This window comes from Hippopotamus amphibius, chromosome 7 (assembly GCF_030028045.1).
Source record: "Hippopotamus amphibius kiboko isolate mHipAmp2 chromosome 7, mHipAmp2.hap2, whole genome shotgun sequence".
Classification (NCBI taxonomy): Eukaryota; Metazoa; Chordata; class Mammalia; order Artiodactyla; family Hippopotamidae; genus Hippopotamus; species Hippopotamus amphibius.
Window position 1 is genome coordinate 84,440,123 of NC_080192.1, and position 26,201 is coordinate 84,466,323.

At 57.8% G+C, this 26,201-nt stretch overlaps 1 protein-coding gene and 1 long non-coding RNA gene across 2 annotated transcripts in view; one reads left to right on the plus strand and one right to left on the minus strand.

The window, feature by feature from the left end:
- The window catches only part of EDAR (ectodysplasin A receptor), a 54,520-nt gene that overhangs the window by 1,192 nt on the left and 27,127 nt on the right, over positions 1-26,201 (minus strand). The window contains exons 2-11 of the mRNA XM_057742090.1: positions 16,337-16,405; positions 15,646-15,768; positions 15,006-15,187; positions 9,392-9,477; positions 4,187-4,273; positions 2,758-2,886; positions 2,602-2,676; positions 2,399-2,471; positions 1,516-1,675; positions 619-679 (exon numbers count right to left, since the gene is read on the minus strand). Coding sequence (XP_057598073.1) covers positions 619-679; positions 1,516-1,675; positions 2,399-2,471; positions 2,602-2,676; positions 2,758-2,886; positions 4,187-4,273; positions 9,392-9,477; positions 15,006-15,187; positions 15,646-15,768; positions 16,337-16,387 — 1,027 coding nt within the window. The 5' untranslated portion in view covers positions 16,388-16,405. The remainder of the gene's footprint in view (positions 1-618; positions 680-1,515; positions 1,676-2,398; positions 2,472-2,601; positions 2,677-2,757; positions 2,887-4,186; positions 4,274-9,391; positions 9,478-15,005; positions 15,188-15,645; positions 15,769-16,336; positions 16,406-26,201) is intronic.
- On the plus strand, positions 21,579-25,031 carry LOC130856967 (uncharacterized). Its single transcript, XR_009054727.1, has 3 exons — positions 21,579-21,647; positions 23,863-23,960; positions 24,232-25,031. It is a non-coding gene; the product is annotated as an uncharacterized LOC130856967 (long non-coding RNA).

A 26,201-nucleotide genomic window follows, 5' to 3' on the forward strand; every position in this document is an offset into this window, starting at 1 on the left:
CGCCCAGGTGTGTCAGAGGAAGCCAGCCGCACAGAAGGTTCAAGTAAGACCCTGTGTCTCATAACATCACATAAAACTGTTCAAGTATTGATAGATACTCACTCATCATGCCAAGAACCAGGAAGATCTCAAACGAGTGAAAAAAAGACAATCAGTAAATGCTGACACGGAGATAACAGAGATGTTAGAATATCTGACAGAGATTTTAGAGAAGCTGTTGGAAAAGTGCTTCAACAAGTACTTACAAACATATTGATACCTGAAACATAAAAAAAAAATAGAAAGCCTTAACAAAAGACAGAAAACATAAAGAACTAAATGGAAATGTTAGAACTGAAAAATATAAGATGAAAAGCTCAGCACATAAGGCAGAATAAAGGAGAAAGAATTCGTGAACTGGATAGTAGAAGAGAAATCACCCACCTGAAACGAGAGAGAAAAAATAAACTGAGTGACACAGAGCCAAACCCCACGCCCGTCCACGCCTCTGTGGGCACAGCCCCTGGCTCTGATGAGCAACGTGGGGGGGGGTTGGGTCTGCTCAGCCCCTCCGGGGGGCACCCAGACAGCTGGAGAGGGACCCCAGGAGGGAAGGGCCCCCCTTGCCCCTCCACTTACCTTCCACGATGCCACACACGTTGGCGTACACGTCCAGTATCTTCTTCCTTCGGCTTTGAATCTGTGAAAAAAGTTGAGAGTATTAATTTTGAGTAAGCTAGAAAACGGCAGCAAAGGACCAAATCCTCCATCTCAGTGCTGGCCGGCAGCCCCTTTCCCTGATTTCCCAGCAGAAACACTGAACCGCGTCCTCGCAGGAATGTCTCTCAAATTCACAGAGGAAAGCCTCTCTCCTGGGCGCCCTCAATGCCCACGGAGGCCCCTCAGGCTCCACTGGACATTCAGACTCAAAGACGACGAGAGGCTACCTCTGGCCGCGGTCTGTGTGGAAGGACGGAGCTGGGGGCCCCAGCTCGCGGGCAGGTTCCTGCAGCTGCAGGGCCTCGCGGTGCTCTCCTCTCCAGAGCAGGCGGCTAGGGGCCTGGGGGGCAGGTGCACATGTGGCCCTCGGAGCCACCATCTCCCAGGACAACCCCACAGACCCCCTCCAGAGGTCACTGAAGTGGGCAGCCAGGGCGCAGCCCTGCGGGACTGGCCACGGCAGAGCCGACAGGCCTGGACTGGACGGCGGCCCTCAGGCTGCACCTCGGCCCCAGCCCCTGGTGGCAGGCTCGTGCGTGTGTGCGCGTGCGTGAGCCTCATCTGGCTGGATCTATTCCAGTGTGTTTACAAGGGATTTTGCTGTCCTGTGCTCTTCCAAGCAATTTAAACGTTTTTCTCTCGGCTTATGATTTTTCCTTCTCCTCTATAAAGCTGTGTAGTAAGAGACCTGACTTTCTGTCCTCCGTGTCTTGTTTTGAACCTGCTTGCAGGTGGGGCGTGTGGGAGGAAGCCCTGGACCCAGCAGTGCTTGTTCAGCGGAAGGCGGTGTGTCTGGGGGTCGGGCGCGGGCCTCACCCCAGCCGCCTTGGTGGCGGTGGCCGACGTCTCCCTGGCCAGGTGGACCAGGGACAGCAGGCACAGCTCCGGGGGGCCCTGCACATCAGGGGCCGGCTCCTCGTCGCTGTCCAGGCTCCGGTTCAGCAGCTGCTCTTTCTCGGATGAGGCATCGTTCTCGCTGTGGAGACGGGACGCTGGTGAAGGGCGCCCGGGCCGGCTGGCCCGACCCACGGCCCCCGTGCTGGGGACCGTGGGTGCTGAGACGCGTCCCCGCTTTACCAAATGGCTCTGGGCACAGAACGCGAGACAGAGGGACACCCACTCTGGGGGCCCCCCACCTCCCGCCACCCAGCCCCCCGCGTCCATGCCCAAGTCCCCACCGAGCAACCGGGTTCCCAGCCGGTGCTGCATCCCTCAAACGCCCAGAGTGACCGGAAACAAAGTTGAACCAAGTCTGCACCTGGGGACCCCCTTTGATGGGGGGACAGAGGGCTTCAAGATGCCCCACAGGAGGACAGGTGGGCTCCTGTCATCCCCCTGCCCCCGGCCCAGGCTGGCCAGAGTCACGCTCTCAAAATCACTCCATGCGGATGAAAAACAACATTGTTCCTTATAGGCACCCTGCTCGCTTCCTGCGGTTTGGCTGAAGACTTCTTTAAAAACAAAGAACCGTATGTGCTCGCAACCGGGTTACAGAAATGAAGCCCCCACCTAAACTCTGCCTGGAGACAGAGAACACGGAGCCAACAAGGCAGAAGGTTCTGGGGCCCCATGGGGAGAGCAGGCGGGGCGTGTGGGCACTGCAGGTCAGCTCCCCTTCCTGCGCGGACCCCGAGGACCCCCCCTTTGGCTGGGGCTGAGGGCCTCCCTGCCGCACCAGGGGCCGCCTTGCCCGACTCACCTCTTGGCCGACTTTGCCGGAGCTGCCGTCAGCTTCTCGAATTCATCCTTCTCAGAGAAAATCACCACGTTTTCTGTGGGGACGGGACCAGGGGTGGGGGGTGGGCAGGTGTCAGGGTCCAGCCTCCTCGGAGGGGACTGGGTCACGCCCGGCCCCCAGCCCAGCCCCCTCCCAGACACCCGGTCCAGGGGCCGCCCACCCACCTTGGGCCTCTTTCTTCTCCTCTTCCTCGCTCATGGGGGCTTCCGGGCTCTTCACGGGGGGGCTGGGGCAGCAGGCTGGTGGGAGAGAGAGGGCGTGAGCGGCCGGCTCACGTTGTGGGGACCACGGCGGGGGCAGGCGTGGGGGCGGGGCGGCACCTGGGGCGGCCGGCCTGGCTTTCAGGATGTAGAACATGATGATGAGGACGATGGCGACGGCCATGGTGAAGATGGTGGACATGGCGATGACCAGGGCCGTGGCCAGGTGTCCTTGGCCCAAGAGCTCTGCTGCGGGCGGAGAGAAGGCCGTGACGCGGGGCTCTGGCCCTCCTGCGAGGCCGTGGTACGTGAGCAGTGGCCCTGCCGCTGACCCTCCAGGGGACCCTCGGGATCCAGAATGCGGGCTTTGTCTGAGAACCAAGCCCTGAAAGTCCACCCTGGCCGTCACGTGGGGACCAGCCCGTCCGGCCCCTTGCTGGTCAGCAGCTGTGGACACCAAGATTGCCCCCAGGGTGTTTGCTCTCGGTTTTACTGCTCTGGGGACCAGGCTGGTGGGTGTGGAGGGGAGGCCCCGGAGCTGTCCTGTCCTGAAGGCAGTTCAGGCCAAGGTTTTCCCCGGCAGAAGCCGGGGGGGAGCGCCGCCTCCCAGGGCTGAGACTTGATGCTCGGATTGGCCGCAGCATCTTGTGCAGCCTCTGGCTCTGTGTGACCAGGGCCCGGCAGAGGTGGTGCCAGGGCTGCCCCATGCCATCTCTGCTTGGCCCCCTGCCTGCGTCTCCCTGGTAAGGGGACACCTCTCCTAATCCTCGGAGGGAACCAAGCAGGACCCGCTCTCAGGAGCAGGACCCAGGGATTTTGGCACCAGGACTCTGGAGGGAGGCTGGCCCCACCGTGTTTAAAGGCACCAGAGCCGGTAGCAGGTGCTGCCCCCACTGGGTGAGGTGTATCTGGACGCCAGGTCTGGGTGGTCCTTGTGTTTCCTTCTCCTCTGTGCCGGTGGCACTTCCCGGTCCTGGAGGACGTGAGGTCCAGAACCTCAGCTAAGTTCCTGCCTTGATGCTCTTTGTGACTGCGGGGGTCAGGCTGGCTGCCCTGGGATTCTGAAGGCACCCAAGCCTGCGACCTGGGCCCTGAACATGCTTTAGAACCGGGCAGGGTGAAAACAGCGCGAAGGAAGGGGTCCCGGCACCCAAGAGAAACCAAGGTCAGGGCCCCGCAGCCCTCCATCCCTGAGGGCTTGGGGGTGAAGCACAGTTACCAGAAACAAATATTAAAGTGTCAGCTGGGTAGGTTCATGTCAAAGCCAGCAAGGCTCCCCTGATGTCAGGTCCAAAGCCCAGGAGACTGGCCTCCCCTCTGTCCCCACTTCAAGTGCCCGGATCACCAATGTGGTCCACAGGGCCACGGCATCCACGGAGTGACCGGTTCTCCTCCTTGCACAGAAAGTTGCTACCTTTCAGCAGCTGGGAGCCCGAGCGTGGCTGTCACGTGAGGGAAGTGATCCAAGGTGGGGAGGGTCCCCTCCTGCCTCCCCCTCACTTTCGTCTACCCACTGGGGCAGGCCCCGGCGGCCCCCACCCCCGCTTACCTTTGTGGGCGAGCTGGGACGGGGACAGGGTACTGCTGCTGGGCGTGCGTGGGAAGTTGGCAGAAACTCCCGAGGTGGCTCCCACACCTGCGGGGACGGCGGTGACTGTGGGTCCCTCGAAAGGACCCAGACGCCCCAGCCTCGGAGAGGGATTCCCCTCACCCAGCTCCATGGATCCAGAATTCTTGTGAGGAAGGGGCTGGGCCGGGGGACACCTTCACCCTTTGGAGTGCATGACAATCCTAAGAGCGCCCTGACCTCGCCGGGGTCCTTGCTCCTCATGTGGGACACACGGGTTCACAACTCAATCCGAGAGGTTCAGACTGGCGTCCCATGAGCGACTGTGAGGAGCAGGGAAGCAGGTGCGTGTGCACGTGTGTTTGGGGGGGAACACCTGGGGGATTCCTTCCATCGCATCGAAGAGGCACAGAGCTTTAATTCTTTTTCTAGTTATAAAACTAATACACGCTCATGATCAAACATCTGGAAAATATCAGAACACAAGAGAGAAGTGAAAGGATCACCCACAGCCTCACTGTCTAAACTTGATCTTTTGATGTATTTTCCTTCAGGATTTTCCTCTGATACGTGTTCAAAATGGTTGTAACCAAACAGTGTAAGAGCAGAGATGAGGTTTCCTTCCCTCAAAACCATGATTCACAAACTCGGCTCCTTTGTAAAAGGTGTCACGGAGTCTGATTCTGGGGTTGGTAGAGTCCGTAGGAGTTTGTGCTGTTAAATCGCCCCGGTGGTTGACCTTCCTTAGGCTGGACCTGAGGTTTGGATTGGTAAAGAGGATCACGTTTTACTGTTTCCTCCTGTCTCGCTTCTGAGTGAGGACAAGTGAGTGGGGCCCCCATGACCACAGCCGGCCCTCCCAGCCCCGCAGGACCTGGACCTCGGCAGCACCTTCGGGGTGTCCAAGGGGAGCCAATTTGTAAATTACAGCTCAGGGCAGCTCGGGAGGCGTGGGGGGGGGGGCACCCAGCTGAACTGTCCACGTGTCCGTGGTCAGCAGGCAGAGGTGATCGCAGGGGAGCAGGCTGGAAACTCTGATCCCAGCTGAAAACTACAAATAACAGCAGATGGAGGCTGAGAGGGACCGGCAGCGGGGGACTGGCCCTGAGTGACCGCGCTTCTGTTAGAAACTGAACTGTGCCCGGAGGTCACAGCGGCAGGGGGGCACTGGGTGCCCGAAGCCTAGCCGGGCCGCACTACCCCAGGACAACCTCCGTTGTCCATAAAACACTGCCCGCTGCTCAGACATCCCAGGACCAGAGGTGTCCCCGCTGGAGATTTCAGCTTCTGCAGCCCAGGGCCTTCGCCCCTCTGAGCTCCTGGCCTTTGGCCTCCACACATGGCGGGGCAGCCCCTTCCCCGTGCCGGGCTCGCACTGTGGTCCCCACAGCTGACCGCTGGCCTTCGGGTGAGTCTTAGCTCTCCTGCCAAGAGGGAAGGGCCGAGGAGTGTGGGTGGCTGTGGTAGGACCTTTGCATCACCGGAGACCCCAGAGGTGACCTGCCCAGACAGCCCCGAGCCCGGGTGGGGGCCGTGTGCCTTCTCCCTGCAAGGCTGCGGCGAGGGGACAGGAGGTAGGAAGGTCCTTCCACCTCTCCTGGGCTCCTGATGTGCGTCCAGAGCTTAGAGGGATGTCCCTCAACCTTTCCCCCACCCCAACCCCCAATTTACAACACATCTGGTAATTAAAACAAGATTTAAATGGGATTGAATTGGTTTCACCATCTCTTCTGGTGGTGGGGGGAACCGCTTCAAGCACCACCTGACTTGCTTTCAAAACAAACAGGTCGCTGGGAACCAGGCGGATCTGTCTGTTCAAGGGGCTCGAGGCCGCTGAAGCCGCGTCTCAGGAAAACAAATCCCCTTGGGCTTTGCGTGGGGGTGCTTGTCCTCTCTGTCTGTTCCTGTCCCTCTCGGCTGGGCTTGCTGATGGGGCTGGTGACGTGCTTGGGGACACAGATGCGCCCAGGCCTGTGGTCTAGAGAGAGACCGCCAGAGCTGCCAGCAGTCAGACTTACGAAATGCCTCTGTCCCCGACGGGTAGGGCTGGCACACAGCGACCACATCCCCTGCCCCCACAGGTGCCGCACCCCCGCCAGGGGGCAGCCGGGCCTCTGCCCTGATTCACTCACAACGCCTCCGGGGGCCTGCAGCTGGCATCGCTTGCACACCCCTGGGCTCCTCACTGATCCCTAGCAGATCAGACAAACGGTCAGGAGCGCGTCCGAGGGGTGGGGTGGCTGGAAAGCATCTCTGTGGGTGGCGCCCTCAGGACAGCCCAGCCGGGACCCTGCATGGCTGAGTTCCTGTCTCAGGCTCTGCTCTGGTCCCATGAGGACTAACTCAGCACCAGCACCATATTTGGTGTCAGGAGGTTTTGGTCGGTCCAGCACATGCCTCCTGGTCTTGGATCCTGAGATGAGAATGTTCCTCGGGGTTGGGTGGTCGGTGGGTCCGTGCCTCCATCCACAAGGTATCCTCCTGGAGCCCAGTTCTGAATGAGCAAAGAGGAGGTGTTTTATAACAGGGGTGAGGGGGGGCGGGAGATCCCAGAGCAGAACAAGCAGGTTGGGTCTGGTTCTGCTCAGCTGCCTGCTGAGTCAGGAGCGGGCTCCGTGGGTGGAACTTCGTCCTTTGGGGACTCTGAGCAACCAAGCACTGTGCTTGACGTGGCTGTACCTCCAATCCAGGTGGTGACAGGAGTCACTGGGGCCCTTGATCTGTTAGTCCACACAAGCAGTGGAAACGTGGGTTTGTATCAGAATCTGGCTGGGATCCTCCACGTAGGGAACAGTTTGGATTTTTAGGGACGATGCATGAATTCGTACAGCTGTCACAGGGTAGCCCTGGTGCGGAGGCTGGGACAACGGCAGAGCCATCAGGGCCTGGCTGCTCATGGGGGACGCAGCTCAGGCCCCAACAGACCTGCTGCTCTGCCCCCAACAGGAGCACGTGATGGGTGTGCGCTGCCCAGCTGAGAAGCTCTGCCTTAGAAACAGTCTGGCCACTGGGGCCAAGCCTTCACCTTCAAGTCGCACCACCGCTAGGTGTCTGGACGGACTGGCAGGAGCTCCTGGACTTGGCCCCAGGCAGGCCCCCTCCTCAGCCCTGTGCCCCACGGAGCGGGTACCTGCTGCCACGTCCGCACAGGATGCTGAGGCCGGGCAGGGTGCTCGCTGTTGAGCTTGCAAGCTGGCCCTGGACTGGGTACCTTGGGCACCTTTGTCCCCACAGTGCTGGACGGGTGGGTGTCCCCCTGATGGACGAGCAAGCTTCAGCACAAAGTCAAAGAACTTCCCAGGAGTGGAAACTTGTCATGAGGCCCCGCTCTGCCGCTTTCTTCAAGGATGAAAAGCAGGTGTTGCTCACGGTGAGGGGAAGCAGTCCAGGGCTCGGCCTGCGGGACATCTGCCCAGGGCCTGGCCGGGCCGCTGCAGCTCTGAAACGTGGGGTCTTCGTCACATGCTGCCACGGGGTCCGCGCCTCGCGCTCTCTGATGTGGTCTGTAGGATCCACTGTCCAGCAACTCAGGAGGTCCGGGGACTGGCTTCGCGGGGGTCCAGCCCAGGTGATCACATCCAACCAAAGGCAGCATCCAGGTTGGAGGCAAGGGAGCTCTGGACCCCTGACCGTGAGCTCGGGGAAGGCAGCGCTGGTGGGACCTGGGCAGATATCTGGTGACCCCGGGGACCTGACCAACGCCTGGCTTTCCCAGGGTGGGGCTGCTGGCAGCCCCAAGAGTTGGCCACAATCAGATCTTCTGGCCTCATCTGCTGACTCCTGAGCAGGAGCCCCAGATAGAAGGTCAGTGCAGAGGAAGGTGGAAGATGCAGACCTCAGAGGTGGAGCCCACCCTCAAGACCCTGACCTTGGCAGGGTCCACTCCCCACGTCGGCCATGAAGCCTCTGGGTGCATCTCCCCATTTCCCGGCCAAACAGGCCAGGTGACTCTCAAGGGTGCACAGCAGGACTCCAGGTCCCCTGACTCTCAGCCTCACTTCCTTGCTGGCCTCCTTCACGGCTGAGTCCTTCGAACCCACTGGGGACCTGGCCGGGGGTTGCTCTTCAGAAAAGCAGTTAATTATGGCCTGGGGGCCTGTGGTGGTGCATTCATTGTCAAAGTCTGCTGGTCTCGGGGACTTGGCTGCGGTGGACCTCGTGTGGGAGGAGAGGAGGGGCTCCTTCCCGGGCCGAGAGCTCTCCGGCTTCCTGTGGCTAGCAGGGTCCCCCCACCCCCGGATGAGGACACAGGCCCTGTGAGCTTTCAAATGCAGGCCCGTGGAGAAGAGCTGCATGAGTGGCAGGTTCCACAGCAAAGAGCTTTTTCTCAGTAGGTGGGGAATGTCTGCCATTGCCCCAGATAGGACTTTATCCCAGAGGCCCCTAGGACTGAACCGTTCAGATTCCCCAGTGGAAGCCGACAACAGTGGCAGCCAACTGCACCACGGGTCCTGTTGGCAGCCCCGGGCCCCTGGGCCTCCTCTAATTTGTAAATTAATTAGCATCTGGCTGGGCGTGAAAGCTCAGCTTTAAAGACATGAAACTGTCCTTGCCAGGTTCATCTACTTAAGGACTTTGGAAGGGAGGGAACACCCTCCCCACCTCCACCGGAGCCCCACTCCAGCACCCACAGCACCTCCTCCAGCCCATCCCAAGGGCAGGAGAGATGCCCCTCTCTCCTCTTGCCCTCCTCCCCTTCCTCATAAATGGATACCCATGAACATCACATCAAAATTAGAGCAGGAAGGAAGCGGCCAGAAATGAGATTCTAAACTCGAGAGACTCACTGCTTACGGCATGCGCTCTGTGACCATGCCTCATAGCTCCTTTGGCCTCCTCGGGTTTAAACACACGTGTGAGAACTGACAATTGCGGGCTGCTTTGCAGCACTCACAAAGCACTTCGGTGTCGTGGGTGTCTGCAAGGATCGTGAGGTACGGATGGTTCAGATTTGAGTTCCCCCACCTTACGGATGAGAAAACTGAGGCTCACGGAGGTCCTGCGACTGGTGCTGACCTGTGTCCGACTCATGGTTCTGCCATTGCAAGTCCCCCCACGGACCCGCTGCCTGATGGCTGGCCCACAGGGGCATCTCTGTGCCCTCAGGGTCGTGAGCCAGGATGGGTGGCTCCCGAGTAACGAGGTATTGGGCTGCACCAGGACCGTGGACAGAGCGCAGACACTCACATTCCTTGGTGTTGGGGGGCGCCAGCAGGCAGGAGTAGCAGACCATGCCGTAGATGTTCCGTGGCCTGTTTTCCAACATGTAGTACCTGCGGGGCAGGGGGCAGAGGGAGAAGACAAAGCAGACAGGTGAGCAGGCATGAGCATGGTGCGTGCTGACCACTCGGCATGCCCGCCATCAAAGCTAGATGCCGGGGGTGGGGGGGGACGGGCACCCCCCTTGGAAGAGAAGCACCCCCAGCCAAGGCACAGCCTGCAGCCCATCAGGGTTTTGGGCGGACGTGTCTGGGAGCCTCTGGGACCCTGGGAACTCCTGTAGCAGCTGCGTGCTTGCCGACCAAGACCAAGGGGGGCTGACCAGAGGGCGTGGCTGCAGTAAGGACAGACAGCCTGAAATGCAGCCAGGTCACAGCTGAGAGTCACCTGCTTCCTCCTCAGGTGAGGACACCTGGTAAGTTCACGCTGGGGCTGCACCCACTTAAGGAAAAAGTCAAGGCTTTCAGGTCCGGCTGTCCACAGGCCTTCCCGCCCAGCGATACCCCGCTGGTGTTGGTGTGCCAGCCTGCGATCCTGCAACGTGCGGGGCCCTCCAATAGGGCCAAGTTCTCTGAAGGCTGCACCCGGGGCCCACTCAGGCCTCCCCACCCCCCCCACCGCAGGCTGGGCCCGAGTCCTGTCAACACACATGGAGCCATTCGCCACATAGCGAGAAGTCCATGAATAAGTGAGCTGCTGCCAACATCTTCCCTACTACAACTCAAGATGAAAACGCCCTCCCCACCACTGGCTCTGCCTGAATTGTTTTTTAATCTCTTTCTTATTAGCCGTGCCCCATGACGGCAGCGGTGAGGCTGGTTGGGTCTGGACTCCGGCCTCTGAGAGCTGGACCGCGGCCAGCCCTGTGATGATCATAACTGCCTGCCCTTCCTCAGAGCCTATCATCCGCAGATCCCCGTGCATCTTGTAAACATAAATTAACTACTCGCAAAACACCCCCTCGGAGAAGCCATATCAGGCAGGCTTACAGTTAAACTCTCAAACACACGTTCTGCCGCCTCCAGAGCCACCTGCTGGCACATCTGCTCCGGGATGGCCTCTGAGGGTCCCACCAGGGCGCTGGTCACTCCTGACCCCTCCCCCTCCAGCCCATCCATCTTGGAACCTGGTGACCTGTGCTGGGTGCTGCGGGGGAGGTACGGGCAGGGATCCGTGGGGTCAAGGTTCCTGCACAGAACCTCGTGTGTGACCCCGATGGGGCCCCAGGGCATCTCGTGGCCCCTTTCTCCCCTCCCAGCCCGGCCTCTGGCCCTGGGTGTGAGCTCTGCTTAGATGACACCCTCCCCACGGGGCTCCTCTCCGTCTCCCTGGCACACAGGCCCCTCCCGGGGGAGGCGTCTCTGAGCACTGCCCCAGCCTGATGAGGCGCCTGGACCACCTGGTGTGATGAGCTGAAGGATCAGCCAGAAGCAAGTTCGCGAGGTTTCCAACACCTTCCTCTGGGAGCCGTCAGGGCCCTCCTTCTAACTGGCCCGCATTCAACCCCTCGCTGGTTTCCAGCACCTGCTGCGCACAGAACTTTTCAAGTGTTAGGTTTCTCTTTTCTAGGCTCACTAGGCCTGTTCTGGGCCAGACTGGGGTAAGGATGCTGGTTCAGCTGCTTTGACAAGTTTCCCTCAACCCGAAGCTGGGTGTTCGCCTAGGACCCTGTGGCCCTTTGTCTTTCTGTAAAGGTCAGATTTCCTACACTTTGGTTTATATTGTGACTTTTCCCTAGTTCTTTTTTCTTTTTCCTCCTGTTCTTCAAGGGTTGATTAAGGTAAGGAGCCCAAGACAAGACTCAGTTCAGATGGGGCCCCTAGAATTGGCTTCCGAGTCGACAGCTTCTCCACAAGGACCTCTCTTCCTCAGGGCTGCTAGGCTAACGGGTGCTCCTTTCCCCCGCCCCGAGCTGGCAGGCAGAAGCCACCGTGAACTTCACCCCATCCTCCCACCATCCTAGGATGGCTGGCAGGGAGTGGACGCGGCCAGCGGGAGCTTGTCATGGGGGAGGCTGTGAAGTCCAGCCTCTCCACGTGCTTTGTTCCCGGCTTCCTACACAGCCTTTCTCACAGGAAAGCCTGTGGATGGCTCGTTGTTCAGCCAGGGTCCTGGCCACATGCTGACACACAGCAGGGCAGGCAGAGGACAAGGACAGCTCCTGCCAAACCACAGTGGAGACGTGGCCACAGCAGCTGCGGAGTCAGGGACCGAGAGGGAGGCAGTCTGTGTCTGCAGCTGGGGATGAAAACAGCCTTTCAGGAGCTGAGACTCCTCAAGATCCTTCTCTGGGACAGGCTGCAGGTGCCGCGCTCTTCCAGTGCCTGGGGTGTGTCAGCCTGGGCCATGGGGGACCTTCAGGCCCTGCCCGTGAAGTGCTGGGCTCACTGGAGCCAGGACGGGGAGGTCAGGGCTGAGGTCACATAGCGTTTCTCGTCATGGCCTGTGGTTGGGAGCGATTTATCTGAACAGTCTCCTCGCAGGGCAGGGGGGCTTGGACATTCCCACATCGTGGAGCCGTGCGAAGACGACCTGAGGTGTGGCCCCTGCTTGGGGCCTCCGCCCACTCTGTGAGAGGTTGGAACTTGCCTGGTTGGCTTTCCAAGGCCAGGCTGGCTTCTGCCCACAGGACGGGCCCAGGCCTGTCCTTTCTGGCTGGAAAGTCCCTGTGGGTCTCAGAAGGGAACAGGCTGCATCCTCACTGCCCTTTTAGATCATCCGGAACAGTCACAGCTGACCTCGTAAGACCCCAGATGCACACGTGGTGCTGAGCCGGGTCAGAGCCGGCAACGCCTGGGTGAGGTTCACCCACTGCCTTCCTGCCCTGTGAAGAGGCCTCACGGGAAGAGCCCATCCGGACCATAAATGTGCTGGTGACCCCCAGATCGGACTTGAACTCCACACCTGTCTCCATGCACGTGTTAGGATGCCACGACCGCCTCGAGCTCCACATACTCCTCCTCCAACTCCCCTCCACCTCCTGCATCCACATCCCAGCAAGGGGCATCACTGCCCACACAGCTGGCTGGGCGGGCATCTGCCCCACGTCCTCCTGCATCCCACACGACTTGGTCTGCAGCTTCGTCACCAGCATCTTCCAACAAGCTCTAAAGCCTTCCTCTCCCTCCACTCCCATACCTCCACCTCTTCCCACAACTCCCCTGCTCTGGTCCCAGCAGCCGGTTTCCTGTTTTCAGCGCAGCCTGGCTCTGTCCTCCAAGCCTGGAAGTCTGCGCGGGACCCGCAGCGGCACCAAGTGAAGACTTGCGTCGTCAGCACTGTTTTCCCTCTGTCCCTGCCCCTTCCCCATCCCCACAGCCTTGCCTGCACCTTCCGATCAGCTACAGGGACCACAGCCCCACGGCCGCTTGTACCTTGTCTTGAGCATCTCTCACGGATAGCTCTTTGCTCTTCCTGGCCCCCCTCCCCAGCCACTAAGGAGGGTCCTTTCTGGACCCCTAGACCACTGGGCATGCCTGCCTCACTGGGATGCAGTCACCCATTTTCCACTGCAAAGAGAGGAACCACGTTTTCCTCTTTATCTCACTTAAGAGTCCACCTGGTGGGCTTTTTAGTGAAAGGTTTATGAAAATAAATGCAGGAGCTGCTACCCTAGGCTGTAACTGTCAGTGCAGATCCTCAAACCCAGAAGCTCTCAAAATAAGTTGAGGTTTTGCAAAGAGCGTTATTTTCCTCCCAAGGTGAGCAAGGCTAGGTGTGCAAGTTTTTCCTCAGCACAGCTGTAGTTAATCATAGAAAATGCATTTCTCTCATGAATTATGTTTCTGCATCAATAAAAACCAATCAAGGCAAAGTCCTAGGAATTGTATGTTACCAGGGACTGATTCCAGCCACCTAAGGTCAAGGTCCAACTGAAGTACTCTCATTCAGGCAGTGTCTGCACAGAGTCCTCAGCAATGCCTATGTCATTGGTGGAAAAACCTCGATTCTTCTTCCAATATGTTCGTTTTGGTGGGGCACCCACAACACAATAATCTCCACAACTAAATTAAAGGCTGTCAGCTATGGAACTTTTATTTTTATCAGACTTTCTAAAAGAACAGCCTACTTTCCTCCGTGGGTGTAGCTACCTGCTTTTCTGCCTATTGAGAAATAATATTCCCATGCTTTGTTTTACCCATTTCACAAATATATTTGGATCTTACTCTTTGTCAGGGACATGGACCTGGCTTGTCAGGCAGATACTTGGACACATAGGTCTGCAGCTCAGGAGGTGGATCTGAACCGAAGATGGAAAACTGGAGAGCCTGGGGGTGGGGGATGGTCACCAGTGGAGAGATGGTGGTGGAAGCCACGGAAACTGATGCTTCCCAGTAACAAATCTGAACTAAGGTTAATTTCTGCAAGCTAAAATATCTCCTCATTTTAAAGAGTTTTTCACTTTGAATCTGTCTCTAACTTGGAGGGTCTTTCTGCACTTTCCTTTTCTTATGGACTAAGGCCCAGTGCTCTTATTTGGAGAGACTTCTTATATTCTTATTATTTTCTATCTCCTCAAGTCAATACAGCGATTCCTGGGAGGGGGGCGTGGAATAACAGGTGACAAGCAGGCTGCAAAATATGGTGCATTGTTCATACTGCTGCTGCCAGGACCACCACTATCATCACCGTGTCTACCACCATCACCTCCATCAGCACGTCTATCACCTCCATCACCACCTCCATCAGCACTTCTATCACCTCCATCATCACTATGTCCACCACCACCACCTCCATCACCACCATGACCACCACCATCATCACCATGTCCATCAATACCACCTCCACCACCATCACCTCCACCACCAACACCTCCATCACCACCATGACCACCACCATGACCACTGCCATCATCTCCTCCATCATCACTTCTGTCACCTCCATCATCACTGTGTCCATCATCACCACCACCTCCACCACCACCTGCATCATCACCTCCATCACCACCTCCATCACCTCTACCATTGTCACCACCACTGGTGGCCTTCACCACTGCTCTCAGTCTCTATCTGCAGCCTTTGCGAGCACAGGTTGTGTGGCCACCAGGGGGAGGTAGTCACTGGGTGTTAAGGCTGTACTTTCCTCCTCCCAAGGGGAACTTGCTAACTGTCTTGTTTGTAAGAAGGAAGGGTCTATCTTTCTGTCTTTCAGGCTAATTGTACTTTCACTTTGCTTTTTTTTAGGAAGACTTTTGACACATAACAGAGTTGTGGTGGAACTGTAGGCACCACATGACTCAAATATTTCTATTAGTAGCTTTTTACCCTGTTTTTTTCCCCAGAATACTAAAAATACCAAAAAATAATACATTTGTATGGAACTTTAGTTTTCTTTCTTCCAAAGCCTTCCACACACGTTGTCTCATTTTAAGTATTCAACGGATCTCCTTGATTTGGGTGGTCAGAGATGCTCTGATGATGATGTCCACTTAGAGACACAGATGCGGAGCCCGCGTGGGCGGCCTGGCCCGGGGAACGTGGCAGGACCCCCTCCCCAAAGACCTGCGGGTCTGGGCCCCCACCGGTGGGGTCTCCCCGGTGGGACCGAGCCGGCAGGGGGCGTGGGGCTGGGCCGTGCTCACCCAGGCAGGCAGGGCCCGCACTCGGCGTCGTGCTCCGTGTCCCCCGGCGTCAGCACCGTGGCACGGAAGAAGCCCTCGCAGTCCTTGTGGCGCCTGCAGATCTGGTAGCCGCCCTTGGAGAACTTCTCCGCGGGGCAGGGGACGCAGCCGTAGTCCTCGTCTCTAGTGCCGTAGCCACAGGACTGGCCGGGGACAGGGACACAAGTTTCAGCGGCCGCGCCTGCCATGACATGACCACCATCCCGGGGCACTGGGTGCACCGGCTGCTTCTGCGAGCTCCGCTCGCCAGGGCTGCCTACTGGTCCCAACCGCACCCCCACTCTGCTCTGAGCCCTCCTTCCCCGCGGCTCCACGCTGCCCCTTCTGCCGGGTCCTGGGTAAGCTTGACCTGCCACGCTGATGGCTGTCGGAGCTGCAGCCCTGGGTACCAACTCTCAGGTCTCTGCAAGGACCCCAAATACCGCAGCTGCGTTGGGTTTCCTGGTGCTTAGGTTATCGGCGTGGAGCTCTTCCCAGAGGAGGTGGAGAGGCTGGCCGCCCCACCAGCCTCGCAGGGCAAAATGCCCGGTCCTCTGTCGCAACCCCCAGGTCCCTGCTCCTTACATGCCTGAGGGGGCTACTCCCGGGGTTGGGGTCTTACCAGGTAGGGCTCCTCCCCCGGCACACACTGGGGACACTCGTGGCACAGCCCTGTGGTCTGATTGTAGAACTCGTTCTCGCCGCAGTTGGTGTCCTCCGCTCTGGACCAGAACACCAGGGATGCCTGCCTCGAGGAAGGGGCTCCTTTGGCCTCCACCTGCCCTGGGCAACGCCCACTGACCCTGGGTCTGCACCTGGAGGTTGTGGCTGAAGGACCCTGGCGGGGGCCCTTTGGACTCTGGCACTTGTTTGGCACCTTCGGTGATGACCAGGCAGCCCCCGCCGTGCTGTCAGAGGCTCCATCCCACACCAGTAGCTTCCCCTACTCCCCCCAAAGCCCGCGAGACCCCTGCCCACAGCCCTCAGTCTCAGGCGCCTCTGCTCTTGGGGAGCCCGGAGGCTTGGCTTTCCCAGCTCTGTGACCACAGGCAGAGAACTTGCCACGTGGGTGCTGGGTTGGGCGCCACCGCGAAGATAGCGGTCCAGGTGAGGGGAGCTCTGAGCAGAATGCCCACCTCGGGCCTGGCCAGTCAGAGCTTAGCTGGCACCCTGGAAAGCCTGGTGAAGGGGGTGTGAGATCACCCACGTCACTGCTGCACAAACTGTGGCCGAGAGGGACACAGCTGGTGAAGGGCATGGCCTGGCAGGGAGCTCCCACTGGAACAACTCTCCCAGGCTCCCTGGCCACTTACCACCAGGACGGGCAGCCAGGCCATCCGAGTACAGCCTCCCCCGTGGGCCATCCTCTCCCAAGGGGTCACCTGAAAGATATGCTTCATCAGTGCGGGGACTGCAGGCCACGGTGGCTCCGGTACCCCCGGCCACGGCCCAGCCCCACCTTCACTGCATCCCCAGGTCTAAGGGGCCTCCCAGCAGGCACAGCAGGAATGAATAAGCCCTAAAAGAAAAGGCAGGTTTTCAGCGGAGCCCTGGGCCCCTTGGATGGCCTCCGCCCACGGCCCCCCAAGTGCTGCGCCTTCCCCGGGAAAGAGCTCCAAAGGGGAAGGACCAGAGCCCCCTGCGGGCCAGTGTGAAAGCCCAAGGTGATGCCACTGTCCTCGTGCGGAATCTGTAGAAGAAGGTCCTGATCCTCGGCCCTGGAGGAGCCCTGAGAAAGAGGGGTCAGAGCCCAGACCACCCACTGCTCCCACTTCCTGCTGCCCTAGCCCGATGTGAGCTTCCTCCCGGGCATTCTTCGGAGCCATTAAGAACATGCTTGGGTCCAACCTTGAGACAACTGAGGCCCTGAGAGGTCAGGGGCCGGCCCAAGGCCGCACAGCTGCCTCATGGATGGGGTGGTCGCAGCCCAGCCGTTCCGATGCTCTTCACCAACCAAACCAATGCACTGCTGTTATTTTTTGCTTTTCCTTTTGCAGAATCTGAGGCCTGTGTTTCTGACTCAAAGTGATTTTACCTGGGAGCCTGGCTGCACAGAGCGATAGTGGGCTCGCCCGGGCCCCTCGTTCCCCAGCGGCCACACTTGGGCCACTGCTGCCTCACTTGGACACGGGGTTTGAATTCATGACAAAAGAGCACATCCTGTTCTGATGGTGGGCTGTGGGAGAACTGGAGGTCAGCTGGTCTTGGGAAGCCCCCAAGATCACCCTCACCCCGAGTCCCCTTGGTGACCGTTGTGGTCACGGACAGCCACAATCCCCACCCACGCAGAGACAGAGCAGGTGCCTCGAGCCGCAGCTTGACATGGCAGCCACGAGATCACTGTTGGGAACAAGGATGTTAAGGTGGAGAAAGTTGGGGATCAGGGTAAGGAGGAGGTGGCAGGGCCCCCAGGACTCTGCTCAGTGAGACTTTTGGGGAAAATGCACTTTCAGGAGAAGCACCCAATATACAAACATGTGGCCAGAGGCCAGGGTGGGGCCAATCCCAGGAGTTCTGAGTCCACGTGCCCCTCAGCCTGGGGGGCTGCCTGAGCCTCCCCGTGGGCCTGCTGACCCCACACTCCCCACGCCGAGGGGGTCGATGATGTCCAGGTGGGGCCGTGAGCGTTGGTGCTTTCTCATGGTGCTGTTCATCACGCCATCCTGTGGGCTGTCAGCCCAGTGGGTGCGGGGCAGGCTTGGCTCAGCCGAGGCGGCTCCAGGTTGTGTTTGTAAAGCTTCCGACACACATAGAATCAGGTCTGCAGTGACAGCCACCAGCTTTTCAATAAAGATTTTTTGGCAGAGAGGAGGGGAGGGGTGACCAGAGATTGAGGGAAGTTATGGGGAGGACTCCCTTTCCACGAATTAGGGGCAGCCACGTGAACTCTGTGACCAGGAGGAAAGGCAGGAAGTCTTGGGGAGGACCCTCCCCCCACCAGTGACCCTGGGGAAAGACACAGAGACGCAGGCAGGGCCCTTGGGGCTGTCTTTCCGGATCTGTCCCCTGTTGGCCTCTCACCCCAGTAACATCAGGTGGCTCTAGGAAGGGGTTAGTTTTCCAGAATCTCTTGGAGAGACACCAAAAGTGCCTTCCCCACTTTCCCGCACACAGTCCTGCGTTCAGAACTACGTTTATGGTTGAAAACAGTGAGTGGATGAGGTCAGATTAAAGTACCAGCCACCCAGCCGTGAACTCCTGGGTATTTTCCTTCCAGCAAGGGGCAAGCTGGGGCAGGCAGGAAGGCAAGGGGGCCGGGCCTGCACCAGCCAGGTGGGGAAAGAAGGTACAAACAAATCCAGGAATTTAGGAACCTGCTCCTGGGCAGCCAGCCTGGGGCAGGATGGTGGGTTTCCCTCGTTGGCAGCCTGGGAGCCCTTCCAAGGACAAGGCCGAGGGTTTCTACCGTAATTGACTTCTAATTATAGCTGCACCTGGGACGGCTTCCCCGTAAACCCAAGAGGGCCGGGCCGCAGCTCCGGGACGTCCAGGCTCCTGGAAGAGCAAACCCGCAGACACAGAAAGAGAAACAGAGCCTGTGGCTCTGGCTGCGTTTCTTTCATCAGCTCCAAATCCCCAAGAGGGAAAGGCGTTGGGAAGGGAGGCGAGGGCAGCACCTGGTCAGGAGTCCAGCCCCAAGGTCTGAGCCTTCGCAGAGGGTGGCCCTGCTCAAGCAGCACTGGGGAGCTAGTAGGGCCGAGTGGCTCCCGGTCGTGACCCCTGGTTGTTTTCACTGTGGGGGTCCCCAACCCCGTGCAGGGCAGCACCCTGCCCCCCACCTGTCAGAGGTCGCTCTGAGCCCCGTAACCATGGCAGCGATGGGGAATGGGGAGGGGGCACTGAAACACCTTCTCCTATCAACTAGTGGACTCAGGGTCAGCAAATTGCCCTGTGAAACCAGCCACCACCCTTGGGCAGGGGCCTTCCCAGAAGAAGCTGACAAAGAGTCTGGTGATTTGAGTTGAAAGCTTAAAATGAGAGTCCTCTAGCTTCATTTGTTAGTTTTAATTGAAATAATACTCAGAAAATAGGTATTCTTGCACACAGGATAAATAGAATGTGTGAAATATGCATTAATTTTTGGCCTCTCCTGACTTCTGAAGGATCCCTGCCCACACAGACAGACTTACAGAGCTCTTTCGAATCCCATCTGGGGCGTTTGTTATTCAGCTGCAGAATCCAAGGAGGCAGGAGCAAGAAAACTGGTATTTTGGACATTTCTGTTTACATCTTATCTTTCCATGTCACTCAACTTTTCCTGTTTGCTTTTATTTTCCTACATAGAGACCAGTGACAATGGTAATTGTTTCCAGGTGCTGTGCACAGCCTTGGCCTCAGGAGATTCTCTGAACACCAGCAGTATTATTATTATTATTATTAAACAATGTCTGTCAGCCCATTTGGGCTTCTCAGAAGCCACTTAGTAATTCAGCAGGAGCTTGTTCGTTTACTCAGTGATGGAAGTGGGGCTGGACCCCGAGGACGGGGCTTGTGGAAATAATGTGGCCAGGATTTATGCATCCAGAAAGTTCAGAGGGAGGGCAGTTATCCTCATCCAAACCTCCTGCTGTAAGATATGTGCTCACAGATTCCTATTTCATTTAATGCCTCACAGCTAAAAGGATGTTGTAGCAGTGATGAGCCTGGTGAAGCTTTTTTAAAAAAGTCCCTATTTTACTACATTGTCAAAATTGAGGGAAAGCATTTCCAGGGTGAAATCAGGAAGGTTGTTTTAACCAAAATGCATTGCTTATATTACAAAAGGCAACTTTTTCTAGGACTCTTATATAAACATATAAGCATGAAATTTTGTTGAAACATAATAGCAGCTGCTCTCCGGCACTTAAATATGCAGGTCATCCATCCACATCCATCCATCTGTCCATCCATCCACCCATCTGCTGATCCATTCTTCTATCCATGCACCTGTCCATCCATCCATTCATCCTTCAATCCATCTGCTCATCCACCATCCAACCATCTGTCCACCCATCCATCCCCCCATCCATTCACTGATCCATCCTTCCATCCGTCCATCTGTCCATCCATGCAATATTTATTGAACACCTACTCCAGACCAGGCTGAACCACAAATTGACACAATCCCTGCCAGGTGATGCCCCACAACTTGGTGGGACCGTGAGATTAACACTGAGAAGGGGAATGAGCGGTGGGTGCCGTGGGAGCATGTGGGGTGTCATGTGTTTGGAGGTCAGAAAGGCTGCCCCAGGCGCAGAGAAAGGAGGATGGTTGGGAGTCGGCTAGGAACTGCCCTGGAAAGGCAGAGGGCTAGGAGGACGGACCGCAGGCTAGGGCCCGGGAGAGCACACTCACTCCAGGTCACTGCTCTGTCCTCTTCTCTTAGCAGCAGATGGTGAGTCATCTCCTGCACTGCGTTCCATGAAGTCAAGCATCATCTCTCTTTCTGCCCAGGGACCACTGTACAGGTTTCCCCCAGCTCATCATCCTCCTTTATTTGCTCAGAGATGTTGGGAAGCCAGGCATCCTGCCCACCCTGCCACCCCCAGTCTGGCTATCCCTGTACCTGGAGCCCTGGAGGACGGAGCCGGCAGGGCCGTGAGGCTTGGTGCCTGGGTGGAGCTTGGCTACAGCGGTTCTGCTCAACAGCACAACCAAAACAAGGACATGATAGCCGATTCGGTGAGATACACCCTCGAATCCCAACCATGTCAGCCAAATGAGAGACAGTGACTTGATGGTGAAGATACCCTTTAAGTAAAGGAAGTTGAAGGAAATAATCCATTGGCACTGGGATCAATAGATTCTAAATTGGTACCAAGCAGGGATGGGGCAAGAGGACCTGGAAACCACTGCTATTATTATTTGCCCCTGAGGGGCCCTCATCTGGCTCCCGCTCCAGGATGTTATTGTGGGTAATTAGACGGCTCCCACATGGGTGGCAGAGGCCGCGGGGGGGCCTCCCAAGACAGTGGCCTGAAAGGGAGGGGGAGGCGAGGGCGGGGCTGAGACCCCTCCCTCCACCAGCCTGCTCCTGCCCTGGTGCCTCCCATTGAGGCCTGGAGCCCAGAGAGGGAAGAGGGGCTCCCAGGGCGGGGCGAGGGGGGCTGTGCACTTGGGTTCTCGGGCTGGGGCCTCCCGAGGCTGTAGGGGGACTGGTCGGGGCCCCCACTCACCACGTGGTGGGGCTGCGTGCACGGGCGCCGCGAGCACACGGGGTTAGAAATGAACACACTTGTGTCCCCCTAGAATTGATGGCTACTGCTCTGGTTCAGGGCACAGACTCTTGTGTTCTTATTGCTGAGACTATACTTTCAAAAGCAACCAGCTTTACTGGGGTGCAATTAACACAATAAAACCCACTCATTTCCAGCACTCAGGTGGTGAGTTGGATGGTCTACACCACGTAGTCACGCCCCAATCACACCAGAACCTCCCGCCTGCAGAAGGCCTTCCTGTGCCCCTTCGTCACCCCGCCCAGGGGGTGTGTCGGTCACTGCGGATGCGTCTGCCAGCTCCAGCTCCACGAGCAAACCCGCGGCTCCTCCCCACACCAGCCGTGAGCACAGCGAAGGGAAGAAAACGACAGCACCTACCAGAGCGAAGCCCGGAGGACGCCTCCCCAGAACTCACTTGGGTCAGACCGTGAGTGTATTGTGAACAGCACAAATCACCATCATCCTGGACAAAACCCTCCGTCCTGAGATGTCTTAGGCTCACACGGACTCGGCCCCGAGGAGAAGGGTCCAGTGTCGCCTGGGGATGAAAGTGTGTCCCGCAGAGAAGCAGGCCCGCTGGTGGAGTGGGCCGTCGGGTCCCGGCTGGTGAGGGTGCTGCGGGGAGGTCTCTCCCCTTGGAGGTTCCATTGGTGGGGAAGCCTCAGCCTTGACGTGCTCTCAGCGGGTGGAAGCCACGCGGGTGGAGAGGAACCTCAGCGGGTTTCCTCAGGCACCTGTGTTTGAGGAGCAGAGCCCTTAGGCGTTTGCTGTGGGCAGACATCTGTCTCTCCGCCTTTGTTGAGGGCGTGTGGAGGGCAACCTAGCCCCCGCCGGGGCCTCGCTCATGCACACGCTTTATTTAATCCCCTGAGAGCAGGAGGTGGGCCCTTTCTAGGCCCCACTTGACTCGCTGAGCCATGGAGGCTCAGAGAGGTTGAGCGGCTTGCCTGAGGTCACACAGATAGAGATGGCAGAGCTGGGGCCCAAACCCAGGCCTCCTCCTGCTTCTGCCAGGCGTCCTATGGGCACAGAGAGGGGCTGGGGATGGCTGGAGTGGGGAGTGCCAGAGGGCCAAGGCAGTTCAACGTGGACTTGATTTCATCTAACTGCTACGACTTTCCTGGAGGCTGGGTGAGCTCCAGGAGCCGGGGGGGGGTGCAGTTGGTGACCCCCGGCCTCACGTGCTGTGTCTGTTGCTGTGAGGCACCTCCCCTCCCCCACCCCCCCCCAGCCCTTTAAAGATTCTGGGAACCGTTTGGTTCCAGTGCCGTTTCTCTCCTCTCCCCTTTGGACGGGGCGTCAGCTCCCCGGATGCCTGACACCCTGAGGACGGAGGGGCGAGAGGACCCCCAGCAGCAGAGGGGCAGGGCGTCGTGCGTCTGTTTGCTCCAAGCATCCCTGTTTCAGTGTCGCCGATGTGGACACATGGGTGCGGCAGGGCTGCGGGCTGGACGCGGCTGGCGCCAGGGATAAGTAACCACCGGACACCCCGACTTAGAGTCCCAGAGTGAGGCCAGGAGCTTGTAAATTTGGATCCTTCCTGTCAAGCTCAGGGGCTTGTTCTACCGGTTTGAAAGGAGTAATTTTTCAGGCTCTTTTCACATTTGTTCAGGGATGGGAAGCGTTGAGGAGGTGACCTGGCGAAGGCCCCCGTGGGTTGGCCAGGAGCACCCTGAAGCCGCGGGGATGGAGGGAGATCATAGCCTCACAAGCCACAGGCTGGTCAGAGTCTCCTGTTCCGGCCTGGCTCGTTCCCCGTGGGGTTAAACTATACGTTGGTGTGAAACAGAGTCGTTTGCAACTTCACCACGTTCGTGTCCCAGCCTGTCCTTTCTCCAACGGTGAGGAGCCAAGGTCACTGCCGGCATCTTGAGGGTCCTTTTAGGGACACTGGAGGCGGTGGCCTCGCTGGGCTGAGACAGGCAGCAGCGTGTCTGGACGTGAGGAGTCGCCCCAGCCCCGGTGGGCCTGCTGCTACGCACACCCTGACTCTGAGCAGAACTGGCCATGCGGCTCCTTGGCTGATGGTGCAGGAGCCCAAGTCCACTCTGGGCTGTCTGTCTGTCTGTCTGGTGCTGGTGTCTGATCACCGCCCAGTACATCCTTCCTCGGCGGCCGGACAGTCTGAGCTCCCAGCACATCCAGGCTGAGTGGGAGGGAGTAGATTCGGTGTCCACCGCATCCACTCACGGAACCGCCCAGTTGAGACCTGCGGCCTGGCCCGAGCGCTGTGCTCTTATGTCTAAGCTGGGGGCCCACGGGGGTCCCTGCCTGCCTGCTCCTCAGGATGTCACCTGAGATGGATTTCTGTGGGAGGGTTTTGCACGTGGAGCTCAGTGTGGACTGAGGTTACTCGGGGGCACACGGGCAGTTACTGTTCAGCTACACGGAGCAAACATATCTCTGCTCTGAAGGAGCATATTTTCCTTGAGAAAATTTAAAATACTCTGACTGTGACCACAAGATTCTTGGCCATGGGGCTCACACTGCTGCTTTTTTTTTTTTTTTTTTTAATATTGCTTGATTTTTTTTCCCCTATGGGCATAGGCTATTTTGAAAAAATAATTAGTGTAAAGCATATTCTAAAGTAATGGCATTGACATTCACACACGTGTGAAATATTTGGTGATCTTGCTTTTCAGTTAATGGGAGAGCAGGGCTGCCATGAGGCCGGCTGTCCCAGCCTACAAGGGGCTGTGTTGGCCGGAGGCCTGCGGCGCATCCGTGAGAACCTCGCCAGGTGCGTCCAGTTACCTGCTATGACCCGCAACCTCCTGCTGCCGTTGCTGCTCAGAGCCAGTCTCAGCACCAGCACCTTTACTGTACTATGAAAACTTTTTTTTCCTAACAATTGTGATGAGATTCCTACTCTGGCCTGTAAAAAAGAATCATTTGAGGCTGGAGGACTGGTTCAGAGCTACGGCCACTGGGGGGCCCGTGTGGGTGCACCCCCGCCAGCCCTGAATGCCACATGCGAAATGATTGTTCCCATGTCTTCCCAAACTCTGCAGGGACTCAGCTGAAACAATGCCAGACGCGGCCTGTGATTCCTCACGGGATGGGTCTTCATGCTGCCTCAGAGGCAGATGGGACTGGGAATGACCTCAGGATAACACGCTCCCTCCACATTAAAGGCCTATGAGCTGACTGAGGCCAGTGCCCTCCCATCGTGAGGTTTCTGAGGACTCTGGTGTGTCTGGGAGCAGCTGGAAGGCCTTCCTCTGGAACTGCGGGTGCGGCGAGCGGGACGATTCCATGGTCAGACGCTCTCGGTCACTGGCTCTGCCGGGGCCACGGAGCCCTGGTGACGTCCGAGCACAGGACGGTGCCTCCCGGCTGGGGAGCTGATGCTGTCGGCACAGCAGAGCTGACAACAGCCTCTAAGACAAGGGCTGAAACCAGTCACCGGCAGGGGGGCAGCCAGGCCCGGTCAGTCAGGGGATGAGAGGGACCCTCATCCTTTCACGTTCCCACATAAGGTGCCTGCCGGTGGGACGGGGAGACCTCACACGGCCTGCCCCAGGCTCTGCTCCAGGCCTGACGCCTGCTGGGCGCCCTCCCCTTAGCTCTGTCCGAGTTTCCCCTCGGCTCTAGGTCCCTCCCCACCTGCTTTTCTTCTTCCCCAAGAGACTCCCTGAACTGGAGATCTGAGAGCAACACGTTTATCAGGGAGGCCTTTGGGGTCAACGTCTGCGGGCTTGAGAAATGGGGCTACGATGCAGTCCCAGCAAAGACCTCAGATTGGCTGGGGCGGCCCTGCAGACTTGTCCTGGATGGGAGCCAGGGGACAGGAGCGGGTGTGACTCGGGTGAGGCAGCTTTCTCCATCCAAGGGCAGTGGCCAGGCTGGGGACTCAGCTGCGAGCCACCTGCCACCCATCCTCCCAGCGTCTGGGAGGCACACCCCAGGATTTACGACGCCCCCATTTCTTATGCTTCTTCCCCAGGCTGATAACTACCTCTCCTGGGGGTTCCCAACATCCTGAATGGATGCTATGCAGCTCGGGGCTCTTCCTCAGGGGGCTCTTGTCATCGGTGGGGGGGGGGGGCGGTCCTCTTTCCCCTTTTCCTGGTTATGCCGGTTCAATCCCCCTATGGGGTTGAGTTGTCTCAGCATCTATCCTATGTGTATGTTCAGACTAGTGGACCCCAATTCCAGTGGCCACACCACAGTGCTGGTTCTAGAGAACCTCTAAATTTGGTAGATGATCACCAAGAGCTGATTCCCATTATTTCTGTTTTCAGGGCAACGGTGTGTCCGAGGTCAGACAAGCATTCAACCAAAGGCTTCTGTGATGATCGTACCAACAGGTAGTAAACTTTAGGGATGTTGAAAGGAATTCGATATAAAGCAATCTTGATGGAAGGGGGTTAGTCTTACCAGAATTTACATGTGTGTCTGAGGTTCCTTGTGCCAAACCCTACATCTAATCCTATTTATAATCCTATATTGATGGAGGTAATGTGCTCTACAGGAAAGAACACTGGACCAGGATGGGGCCTTGGGTAAGAAACCCCACTAAGGACTTCCCTAGTGGAGCAGTGGTTCAGAATCTGCCTGCCAATGCGGGCGACACGGGTTTGAGCCCTGCTCTGGGAAGATCCCACGTGCCTCGGAGCAACTAAGCCCGTGCGCCCCAACTATTGAGCCTATGCTCTAAAGCCCGTGAGCCACAACTATTGAGCCCATGTGCCACAACTATTGAAGCCCACACGCCTAGAGGCTGCGCTCCACAGCAAGAGAAGCCACTACAATGAGGAGCCCATGCACCACAATGAAGAGTAGCCCCTACTTGCATCAACTAGAGAAAGCCCGTGTGCAGCAATGAAGACCCAATGCAGCCAATAAATAAATAAATAAAATAAAATAAATTTAAGAAAAAAGAAATCCCACGAAGAGGCGTGTTACTTCAACTGTGAAATGAAGGTCTTAGGCTAGATGGTTTCTAAGTGTCCTTCCACCTCTACCAGTCCCTGGTTAG